Raw genomic sequence first — 13,084 nt, 5'->3', positions numbered from 1 at the left:
TGCAAGTGATCGGTAAAGATTAGGTAACAGTAACTACAAGCTGCGTCTGATTAACGAAATGTAATAGTTCATTTTCATTAACATTAATAATGTACAGAACATCTCAAACCATGTTTACAGTTTTGCACTTTAATTATACTCGTCGAATTAAGATTTCAACCTAGTATTTCGTCCACTTTCCTTTACTTTTTTAAAATGCTTTTAATCTACGAGGCATACTGTCAATTAAATTTTTAATTATTTGTGGTTCAATATTGTACCATTCCTGTTGTGTTCTTTCCCATAATTCATGAACATCTGAAGGTGCATTATTATATTTTGCCAACCTTCTTTTCAAAATGGACCACAAAGTTCGATCGGATTCATATCCGGACTTTGTGCTGGCCAGTTCATCACAGAAAAATTTTGATTTTCTAGCCAGGTTTTAACTATTTTTGCAGTATGCTTAGGATCCCCGTCTTGTTGAAATACTACTTCACGTTTATCATATCCAATAGAATTAACTACGGAAGGTAAATTACTTTGTAGAATGGTCAAATAATGCTCTTTTCGCATTATACCTTCGATTCGAACTAAGGGACCAACACCTTTGTGAGTAAAGCAACCCCAACACATAATTGAGCCACTTCCAAACTTCATAGTTCGTTTTATACCACCTGATGATCATTATTCTCGGATGAAGTCCAATACCAGGACCTTCTGTCGGATTCGAATCCGTTAATTTTTGTTTCGTCACTCCATATAACTCTTTTCCAATCTTCAGTCGTCCATTCTTTGTAGGTGTCAACAAATTGTTTTCGTAATTTAATATTTTTGTTTGAAAGAGCTGGTTTACTTTCTTTTTCCTTCGCTCGTAAACCAATTCTCTTTAAAGGGCGAGGAATGGTCCAATCGCTAGCACTTATTTCGATTTCCTGAACAGCAATTTTTGGTGTTTTGTAACTATCCGACCGAATACAGTGTGCAATTTTACGTGCTGCTCTATCCGAAATAAGTCGTGGTCTACCGTTTTGTGAAGAAATTGGTGCATACTTTTTTAACTAACATACTTTTTTCTTATTCTTGCAACTATCGTATGACTGATACTACGTTTCTCTGCAATTTGCCGCAACGACAAACACACAAGCACCTTTATCACACAAGCAAATAATACCGTTCTTTTTATCTTCACTTAGTGGCTTCATCTTGGATTAAGCATATCAAACAGAAAAGTAATCTAACAATATTGTGGAACAGTGGACAATCAGTGACAATTATTGACAGTTTCGTTTCCCTGACATTTACATGCTATCATAAACGTTTCTGACGAAACATGCAAAACTGTAAACATTGTTTCAAAACGCAATTATTATGAAATATTCTGTACATTATTAATGTTAATGAAAATGAACTATTGCATTTCGTTAATCAGACGCAGCTTGTAGTCACTGTTACTTAATCTTTACCGATCACTTGAAAAATTAGTCGTAGTATCGCCTTTTACATAAAATCAGCGGAGTGTGTTTACACTTTTGCTCGTCACTGTATTAAGAAGTTAACTGATTCTTCTTGCTGAGGGCTCAACCAGCTAGCAGAAATAGGATTTGATGCACCTTATTCTTGTGTTATTTAAGCTTTCAAGTTATTAAGTCATTTAAGTGTGTCAAGTTATTTAAACTTTGGAGCAAAACACCTCGCAAATAATTAGCCAACTCGTACTCCCGAAATCGACTCATATTACAGTCTGTTTAAAGTCGCGAACCTTCGAAGATTCTCGACTCAATACAAAGAATATAATTTCTTGTGTCGACGTTTTCCTCGAGCAAGTCTAAATTTCTAAGTCTAGGGTCACTTCAGGGTCATATTATATTACACTTATGAATCTTATTAAGTCTTGGTACTAGCTTTAACATGAAAAATTAATAAGTAAGATTCCTAAATGTCCTATATATGTATGTTGAATTATTTAATTATAGTATTTAGCAAACAAACCATCAAGAAATTATCGAACAGCATACCTTGTATGAATGTAAATTATTGACGACGCAAGTGAAGAAGACGTCACGGCCCTGGATCACTGTGTGATTCTCCAAAGGAGCTAAAAATTCTGGCAACGGCTCTGGAGTTATCTGACCTGAAAAAGAAATTTATTAGTCTTAAATAATAACTTTATACATATAGCCAAATTAATGTAATGATTTAATAATGTGAGGCGGATAGGTCGTGATAGGTACTGAAGGAACACTCGAATATGTTCAACAACCAAGATATTTATTCACACTTATGAGGTGATCGTCCGTGAAGGTGCCCACAAGAAAATACTCTTGCTTTTCAACAATAACGTTTATTAGACTCTTAACAATTAACAACAAATAACGTTTAACCACGATTAACGATTAACAACGATTAACGATTAACAACGGTTAACGTTTAACAACGGTTAACGTTTAACAACGGTTAACGTTTAACAACGATTAAAACTGAACTCTCAAGAGTAGGCGACTTGTTTCTCTAATTGTGTTTGTTTCTCTTAACATTCCGCACTTGGCACTCGGGGCAGAATGAATCTTTTTGATTCAAAACCGAACAGATTCTTTCCTTTGTTGCCCCTCGATATAAACACTACGCGCGCGTTTATTAGAAGTCCGCGACGGTTGCCGCGTGTGCATACTACCGAATATTCGGCGAAAGTGTTACGTAAAATAACAAAATAAAAAAGAAATCTGAGGTGAAAAATAAAAAAGAAAACTTTATTTTTTTTTTCTAACAACAATACACTTTACAATCCACTTCCAATCTCTAGGCGTGACTTTCTAAGACTGACTCTTATAATTTGACTTTCGTTCGGATCCGATTACTTTCTTTTGTCATTCCTCGACATCCTCACCGTCCATGCATTTGCTAGGTGTCCGCGACCGTTGCCACGTGCTCTTTCTTCTAGAACCTTCGGTGGAAGGACCGTTGGGATGTTGATGGTTCGTTAGGCACTTCAGCAATATACATTGTCGCCGAGTGCCGCCATATCTTTATCTCCATCGTCAGTCCATCGGATTTGAAGTATGCCGGTCGTGACAAAAGAACCGTAGGGATATCGTTAGACCTGTCGGCCTGACGCTTTGAAGGTATAGCGCTTTGTGTCGCGAGCCGTTGGAAATTTCCGTGGTCGAGTGCCGCCACAAATGTAAGTTATTAATAGCTTTTATTTTAGCATCAGAATCGTTTGCAATTTTATATTATAATATACAGGATACGTATAACCCTACTTGTAATAATAATTAGTCACCTTTCCTTTTCTCTAGTAGTAGTTTTGATGTTCTACGAGCGAGATACTGTCGATCCGTTCGTAGATTACAATATGAACCGTTTATTTTGAAAGTGATGCAAGTCCATTTTGGTAAAAAAAATGAAATATCATATAATTCGTGAATAATTTAGTGTAAACTTTTTATTTATAACTAGTTAATATTTAATATCTAAAAAAATGTCAATGTTTTGTTCAATGTAAAAGTGACCAAAAGAAATTGCGTGGCGATTGATTATGAAAGTGGTGTAAGTCTAATTTCCATAGATATAGGTTTTGTTCATTCGAAAAATGCTGAATTAGCAGACAAAGCATTACAAGGAGATAAAATTTGAGCATCAAAAAATCCCGATAAATACTTTGCCTTTTTTTTTATTTACAAAAAGTCTTAGCCTATTCAAAATGATCTGTTTCAATCGCTTATTATAAGCAAAATATGTATTGTAATAATTATTTAAACGAGGGATTTCATAATTTCCACGACAATAAAATTAATATGTATGTGTGGGACGAAACCACTGCTTCCAGGGAATCACAGGAAATAGCTACTCGCTGTTTGAGATATTTACAAAATGTAATGACTCAAAGTCATGTTATTATGTTTACGATGATGTTGTTCAGTCTTTGGAAAATAACATTGATGTAATTGATCGTAAATTTTTACTCCCCGGACATTCGTATCTTCCAAACGATGGAGATTTGGGTATTACAGAAATGGCATTATGAAAAATCAATTTCTTGTACACAGCACAGGATTATTATGATGTTATAAAACAATGTAGACAAAATAAAAAAATTATTTTACACGAAATGAAACGAGAAATATAAGGATATGGAGCAGTTACTACCTTACATACTTCCTGTGTACCATGAATATTTCAAAACGTTGCCACACAAAGAGCATAAATAAATGATATCAATATCTTATGTTAAGATTAACAATATATAAATATAATTAATGTTCAAAATAAAAAATACTACTCATATTTTATTTCTCGTTATTATTTATAAACGAAATAGGATTAATGCAAAATATATTTTGAGTGATATTTCATTTTTCATCATTGAAATTACTTTTACAATTGAATAATTATGAAAATGGTGCGAGTCCATTTACAACCCGTAAATATATATTATTTTAGTTAAATTCGCCTAAAAGAAATTTATATAATCAAATTACATATTGATAAATTGGTAGAAACATTGCCAGGCTTGGCATAATTAATTTATGTTTTTGAATTGACCAAGATGCTAACCTTTAATTTTCTCGAAACAACAAAAAAATGGACTTGCACCAAAATAAACGGTCCATACGTTGTATTATAGTTCGGAACAGGTGTTGTCTATTTAATAATTTATTATTAAATATGCATATTGAATTAATCTATTAGTTAAACATTTTATGTACAGAATATTCACAAATTATGTATGATGACCTTGACAGATGATTCTGTATCTTTTGATGTTACCTTTGACTGCCCAGATTAATCTTTTTCAACGAAACCATAGGTCACAAATGAACCGTTTTCATGGATACGATGTTAAAGTTCCATTCGTGCTTACATTCATATTATTTACGATATGTTTACATTTCATGGTCAGACGGGAAGTAAATAGTGTGATATTAACGAGAAAACAGGAAATTATTTCTTAGTACCTGAGATAGCCCATTCTAGATGGAATAAAACGCTGAACTTGATGATTCCAAACTGTTGCAAAATTTTTTGTGACATATAATGTAACCGTAAAAGATTCCAAACGAAAATTGAATGGCGTCGAAGGGTACGGTTCGTTTGTTGCTAGTTTTGCAGGCGGAAATGTTATATTTACAAGTTAGGCTCTCGTGATGAGTAGAATACGACGCATGTAAAGAGTATTTCACCTTGAAATTCAAGGTTTTAGCAAATTTTAACCGTATGTAGTCGTCTCATAATATCGCATTTTCAATCAAAAAAATTTTTACACGATTTTATCCATTCTTTTCAGTAATTAATTAATTTCATTATTTCAAGTTTATAAAAATCACCGGATCTAAAGTATAAAAATTCTTCGAACAATTCTTTTATAAGAAATAATCTAAATGTTTGAAGAAGAAGAAACAAACATTCAGAAATAAACGGTCGACCTAATAGAGAGGACAGGTAAAGTTTCATATTATAAACTTTGAAGGTTTTTTGCGATTATTTTCAAAGTTTTATGTCACCGTACAATAGGATTTGTTTCCATTTACTTACCAACACAAATGTCCTTTTTTTTATTACTTCCACATGAATTTCATTTACCTTTTTACAATATATTTCTCGCAAATGATCATCAATCACTATCTTCTTCGGTACTTTTTTCATGTGTTTCACATATGTCCTTGTATCATTCTCTTAAATATTTTTAATCTTATAAAATCTACGTATCGTTAAAAATTGCGAGTTATCTGGGAAATAATGAAACAACCATTTAAGCTATCGTATTATAAATTCTGCAACTTATGCGAAATACATTTTTGATTTTTTGGTTTGAATCGAGCGTCGAATAGTGGCTGTAAATTCGACCAATCGCGGGGAGACGTAGTCGCGAGGAGAGACGTCAACGGGAGTCGTAAATTCCCGTTACGATTGTAACAATCGACACTACGAATTGATCGATCTCCTGATTTTCGTTGAGATAATAGGGGTGATTAAGTTTCTATAACACTGTGATTCACAGAATTATAAATTATATATTTCCAACACTTAGATTACACTGTCGAGTAGATATAAATAGATAACAACTTATCGCACGAAGATAAGATAGATATGTACGTTAGAGCAGGGCTCTTATAATTGGATTTAGTGTATTAGTGGACGTAGCACTATAATATATTTAGTAGAGGAGATGTATGCTCGACAATACCGAGAACCGACTCTCGCGTTATGCTTAGACTGCCACGATAGGCGTTAGCATTAGACTTAGTAGTTGACTTTTCCAACGATGTAGAAGAAGTGAAGTTGAGTGACGATGCTGTGTCGGAGGAAAGCTAGTGATGGGTGTGTCTAGCGCACGGGACCATCGGATTTGTTCATGCCGTTTTAGGTCAGGAAGTGAGGGCAGTATACATTGCTTCGGATTGGATAAACGAAGGTTGGTGGACTAGGAAGGGTCTTAACCGCCCTCGATAGAAAGTTGCTAGTGGGAAGCATCGTACGTGAGAAAAACTAACTTTCCCGTGTCAAGCCGTAGTAAACGAAAGTCTTTAGAAACTGATTTAGAAAAAGACATTTGTTGGGTTTGAAGGACCTTAGCAGGCAAGTTACTCGGGTTTATGACGGGTGCTTAAGGCTATTGAGGGTACGCCGTACGGAAGAGCGGACATCTGGTGTCCGTCTGGCCCGCGGTGTGTGACCTGGGCCAGGCAGAGAGTCGCCCGGCGTAACAATGGCAGAGTGTTCACTAGCGCAAATCGATTAAAAAATTATGGCTCATCCCATTTCCGCTTATTTTTTAATGCGTTTATTTTTTAATAGAAGATTAGTTTCAACAATTGCATAACACAAGCTAAAATGTTTATTAACATCTTTGCAGTACTTTTCTTAGAGTTTATAGACCTTTTCTTTTTTTATACGTGGGGAAATCTTCATGAACATTCCATCGCTCTTCCGGGAAGCGGCGGGGTAGTGTCGAACTTACCGGTGCCCCGGAGTCTCTTTCGAATTGCTGCCGGAGCACTCCTGCGTCCGCTCCCATTCTGAGGGAGCCATTCCTCGAGTCCAGTTTGGACATTGAGAGGGGCCATCCCTCTCAACGCTATCCCCTGGGCCGCCGTGCAAGTCCGAGGAGATCCCAGAACCTCCTCGGTGTGACGACCCCTATGAGCACCTAGAGCGGCGCAAGGCCGCCCTTCGGCGCGGAACCTTATAAGGGTGAGAAGTTCTCACCCTCTCCCGCTTTGTCCGCTCCTTTGCGAGCATTACTTCTTCGCAGTAGGAGCGGACTGCGAGAAACTCCTATTGCCCCCTCAGCATCGCTTTCACAACTGACGAGGAGCCCAAACTCACGCTAATCGCTAGTCGCAGGATACAAAACTCCAGCGTATGCTGAACCGTGTCCTCGCCCTCTCCGCAGTGATGACAGGTGTTTGTTACCTCTCTTCCAATTTTCTGGAGGTATTCTTAGAATACTTCATTCCCGGCAAAAGTTTATTGGTCTACACGAATATTAATTGTACAAGGTTGAGCAGGTCATCTGAAGTAAGCCTGGACGATTAAGTTGCTTTTGATGATGGAAATAAACGTGTTCGCAGGGAGACGCTATCGCGAGGAAGCGTGTCAACGGGAGTCGTAAATTCCCGTTACGATTATACGATAATTGAATGATCGAAAGTCGCCACGAAATGATCAATCCCCTATTTCGTTTAGGGTAATAGAGGTAATTGAATGAATTATAAGACTGAGTTAACAGGTTTGCTTGGTTTCAAGGAAAACAATCAGATATCTTTGCCCTTTTAATGCCTTTTTAATAATTAATAGAAAAGAAAATAGTATGACATACATTTTGTAGGAAAAGTGAATATTTGCCAAAAAATTTAAAGTCGGTTTTTTTAACAGTTCCTACAAAATATCAAATTAATATTTTATATTGTTCCATGAATATAGTCACAATGGTTGCTTCAAAATAAATAATAGATACGATAGTTGTGCTTCTTTTCTAGCTTTTTTTAGAGTTTTGTTAGAGCGTTCATCTTTTTCTTTCCGCGCTTAGAACACGTTACGGTCGTAAAAAACCGAGGACAATATCCCAATATTTGAATTCTTTTGTTGGCTATTATTTAAGGCTTGAAGGAATGAGATATTTCCGAAACCGACTTGACAAACAGAGAGTTCACTTTTCCAATGACCATCTGTCTGGTAAATATTAAATATGAATAAATCTGCAGCTACGTAAAATTTGAAGATTGTACAAAATGGGTTTGTGCTCTTTTTAAATACGTTGGTGCACAACCTGTTCGCTTCCCCAATACCATCCCTTCCTTTCGAAAGCACCTTCTCAAATATTATGATTATGTTCCTGGATAATTTCGAGTTATACAAAGAAGGTGAAGGCATTGGCAGATAAATTAAATAAATTTATCGTAAATTTTTCTTTTGAAATGAACTCTCCATCACTACATTACCGTGTTTTAGCCATTTCGAAGCAAAAGGCTAGAACAATTTTGGAAGAATGGAATCATTCCGACAGTCGACGAGGAACTTTCAGAGAACTGAAAATATTACGTTAGAGTGTTACTTGGGCGTACTGTGCGTGCAGTGCGCGTAGTGGACGTTGTATATAGCGTAACAGTACTGTACGTCGTTTATTACTTATATCGCCATATCTTTTACAAAATGTCGTATACATTTGGCGAACTTTTGGACATGAACTTTGTTACGGTGCGGCGAGCGACAATAGCGCAAAAGCGCAACGTTTATAGAGCGAAAAATATCCTAATAGGAATGTATCCAGTGCAAAGATATTTTGCAAAATAGACCAATGATCGCGGGATACAGGTACGTTAAAATTTGCGGAATCTGGCGGTCGAATTCAGCACGGCGGTCCGGATCTGGGAGATGGAATACTGCACCGCATTTAAGAAAGTTCTAGAAGAAAGAATGTTTGCCAATGGACGAGTCGGAAATTTCAAAGCAATTTCAATTTCCCCGCGAGGATATCATCTAATAACGAGGTGCCATTTAATAAATTTAATGCGGAATAACCTCGTTTTTCCTTTGAGCGCGTTTCGTTTCCTCTGCTTTTCCAAAGAATTATTCACTGTGTAGAATGACCAATCGTAATATTTCGTTTTGCATTAACAATATCTTCTTTAAGCAATTAGGCTCCCGTCGAAGACCCAATATTAGCATTTACATTTTTATTTGTCTTCCAATTTGACTTGCAACCACTTGCAGCCATTTCACGCATCTTTTGTCCGAAATGGTAAAACTAACTCTTTACGATTGAGGCGACAACCCCCGTTTATGCTAGATTACGACATCTGCAATTGATTAGAGCGCAGTATTGGTTCGTAAATAGCTTACCTTACCTCTTCATGTTCTTTGTTAGGAAATGTAAAGTGTTAAACTTTAAAATGGAGGTAAAATTTAATCTCAAAAAGCCTCTGAAACTATAATTCTGACACCTCCGACGTTAATTTGGATTCGACGATCATGACAAAAGTATTATAGCTTAGAAGCCCCCCAAAAATGGTTTTCAGAAGTGAAATTAGCTCAAACTAAGCTTGGTTTTGAACTGTTGAGAAATGAAATGAATTGTATTCAAGAATGCATCTTGGCGAATGCTTTATAAATTATCATACAAAGAAATATAGAAATTGATGTTACAAAATCACATTTTCAAAGATGTAAATGTAGATAAATTATTAGAATATAGTGTTTTTGTAAGTCAATTTGTGCATAAAATCATTTTATGCTACCAGCAAGACACGCTAAATCATCTCTTGTTGCTACTTTGCCCGACTGAAAAAGTCCTCCAGCGCAAAGGGCTAAGAGGATAAAACTTCTGCCTTTTAGAAGGAATGGAGTTAACTTGAGGATATTTAGAGTCGTAATTATACCATATATTGTTATCCCACAATGCTGAACTTGTTCTGGATTGATGCTCTCTCGCACAACTACTTCTCTCTCTCTCTCTCTCTCTCTCTCTCACGCAGACACACACACACACTCATCCATTACCCATCGCATGTTTTTCTCATTCGCCCAGCATTTGCGCCCATTTACGGAATCGCTATCGAGAAGAACAAAAACGTGAGGGTTTTTGTAGATTTTTAAGTCCAGCTTTAGCGCTGCAGGAAATATGGATACACTGTACACAAAGACGCGGAAACCATAATCTGCGTCGGTTGACGACAACGTACCCATCCGAGAAAGGAAAGTCTGATCCGGCAATAAACGGAGCAGAGAAGAATTTCACGATATTCTCTGGAAAGCTGGCTTGGCTATGCAACGCATCAATTGCATAATTATATTTTAAATTTTCTCACGGCATTCAGTATTCATTTCTCCCAAAAATCGTAATAATACATTTATTACCCGTGTCCATGATGTTCTTATTAACCGAGCGTTTCATTAACCTCTTGCCTTACGATTTAAGTTGTAATAGCGCGTGCCATAAGCAACAACATGGTTGGTCACACGTCGAGCCATTTCACGGTTTGGCTGAGCGCTCGAAGTTGTGCAATGTGCATCTAATTTTATTTTGCAAGATATAATTATTACCATAAATAATTATTACCAATTGACCATTGAACAAGAAATATATATTACCTTGAAATAAATAATAAATCAACAACATCGACGTACCACGTCTCTCACGCGTATTGTTTACGTTTGGTAAACGACGTGTGCTGGTTTGATCGGTCAAGAACCTGGTCGCTCGAAAACCTCGTATTCAGATATCGCTCTGTGTGTGCTTCGGGCGCATGGAAGAGCATGAGTGATATTTAAAAAGCATGCTAATTAAATTTTTTTGCTTTCGGTGAAAATCAATCACTAAACACATTTTCGGAATTGAGGTGTCTTGCTAGAGTCTCGGTCGAGTAGAACAAGACTAGAAACAATTGCTTGAGTTTTCAAACAGTACGCATTTCTTATTATTATCTTATTTCTTGTTAGTCAGAAGAGCGCGGAATCGTTCCGACAGTCTTACAGTTTGGACAATCAGAACTTTTTCGAGCGTATTCATTCGTTGCGTATCTGTGTATCGGACGGGTAATCATTGCACCGTTACGTTTCGAAATATGATCCAAAGATACAGGACGAACCGATCGGTCTTTTGCCGGTTTTTCGTCGTTGCATCAATGACCTGTCCATGGCTGAAGGCTGTCGCGATGTAATCCAGCCAAATTATTCTCAGAAAAGGCCAACTTCGATATTAAATTTTCTATAAGTATAGAAATCATGTTCAGGAACAAATACTAATGTTTGCCATTCGAGATTTCTTGTATGGGCTTTGTAAACAATCTACAAAGATGTCGATATTCGCACAAAATCGCACTACTTTCAATTGTCAATAATTCGTGTACAGTTGAGAATGCGAAGTTGAAACTTTGTGAAAATGTAGCTTTTGCCTTTCTGAAAAGGTATGCAAAATTTCATCTCCAAATGTTTATTAGCTTTTTGCAAAGAGTTATTTTCGCTCACAAAAGTCTACAAGAATCATCTATCGATGGTTACAAAATCAGAAACGTTGTATATTTTTAGGTTTATTCTTGTTTTTATTTCTAGGGACAGATTAGACATATACCAGTTTGTGATTTAGCTTTAAAAACCTATAATTTCTGTTGCATAGAAATAATCCAAGAAGAACACAGTGTGCGGTAAGTTAAACAAATAAGAATAATATTTAAGTAAAATTACGCTCTTTGTTAGTTATATTATAACAGCTATAATTTAGTTGTGTTGTATATTTGTTACATATTCTTCATACTATTATAGTTCCTCTTCCTTCGAAAAATAATCCGCTAGTTCCTCTCTCGTGTTTAGCAATCTAGTCCTTGTTTGTCGTATAATTCTTCTGAAGAGAAACAGTGAACCTATTTCATTATTTGCTGCTCTCCAATTTCCAGGCGTCACAATACCTGCTTCTTCAGAATCAAACGTTCCCTGTGACATGTACAGTGCGGTTGAATTAGGTCTTCGTCGCAAGAAATTGTGTAACAGAATAACTGTTAGCACAATACAGGATGCTTCTTCTTTAACAATAGCAGAGGTTCCCTCAACACGCGGAAGATTGACGAGGCTATGCCGAATACATTTTCAACTACCCTGTGGGCTCTACAAAGTCTGTAGTTAAAAATTCTTTGTACTGTTCTCTTGGTATGGCAACTAGGCTAAACTTTCGTAAGATTTTCGGACATAGCAGAGGCTTCACCCCCAAGAAGAAAAATGGCAGTTTCTTTTCTCTTCCACTTAAACCAGCAAACCAGCAAGCAGTTTTCTTGTCTTAGCGTATGCAACTCGATACTTACAAGTACCCCACAGTTTGGGTAACAGAAATTCTTCCTTGATAACCCACGTGCACGAACATGAAATCATAATTAGTGTCAACTATAGGAGAAATCACAATGCCGAAGAAACTTCTGTAGTTTATGTAATCGGTGCCATTTTTTATGGGACACTGTAGAATCACGTGCTTGCCACTAGGATCCCCGATACAATGTAGAAAGTTATACTCAGTATCAAAATCTCTAGCTACTTTTAGCCATTCTTCTTGTGCTTTCAGAATCTGCAACAAAACGTATGCTAAGTTTTTATATTTTTAGTTTAATTTCTTGTTTTACGATAAAAAGACAGTAACAATATCTTTGTTTAGACGCATGTAAATGAAACAACACCAAATGAGGATATGGAAGGCCGGAAGCTACAGCACAAAATATGGAAATAAAATCCCCACCAGCATCAAGAGAAGAAAGATAGACGATTAGCGCCTCGATAAAGCTTTTGAGATGTTGACAAACTCCGCATTACTGCAACATTATGCAAGATGAGAATTTTCATTTGGGCCATTTGATAGCTTCATTATTCATTCACATATATCTTCAACAGCAAATAGAGGCTATTATAGAAATATTAATTATACATTTCACCCTAATCCGGCTTATCATCCATCGAATCTTTCTCCCAAACCTTTCACCTTTCAAAGCCACCGTATTTACGTATCAAACGCTCATTTGACTCGTTCAACAAATACAACCTTCAACAAAGGTAAAATGAACAAATCTTTGAAGATTATAATCAACATTTGCCTTAAATGTTTCTTTCAGAATATATGCATGTA

At 36.3% G+C, this 13,084-nt stretch overlaps 1 protein-coding gene and 1 long non-coding RNA gene across 2 annotated transcripts; both read right to left on the bottom strand.

The window, feature by feature from the left end:
* Positions 1-2: 2 nt before the first annotated feature.
* LOC117152142 lies at positions 3-4,569 on the bottom strand. The gene is made up of 3 exons (XR_004462412.1): positions 4,558-4,569; positions 2,838-2,840; positions 3-102 (listed from the first exon to the last, which is right to left on the bottom strand). It is a non-coding gene; the product is annotated as an uncharacterized LOC117152142 (long non-coding RNA).
* Positions 4,570-10,921: 6,352 nt separating this feature from the next.
* On the bottom strand, positions 10,922-12,562 carry LOC117152141 (the record flags this gene model as incomplete). Its single annotated transcript, XM_033322889.1, has 2 exons — positions 10,922-12,132; positions 12,282-12,562. Coding segments are annotated over 2 exons (438 nt in total), but the record flags the coding sequence as incomplete, so codon positions are not given.
* Positions 12,563-13,084: the final 522 nt, after the last annotated feature.

This window comes from Bombus impatiens, unplaced genomic scaffold (genome assembly GCF_000188095.3).
Source record: "Bombus impatiens unplaced genomic scaffold, BIMP_2.2 scf_0719, whole genome shotgun sequence".
NCBI classification, from domain to species: domain Eukaryota; kingdom Metazoa; phylum Arthropoda; class Insecta; order Hymenoptera; family Apidae; genus Bombus; species Bombus impatiens.
This window is presented reverse-complemented; position numbering and strand designations above follow the sequence as displayed.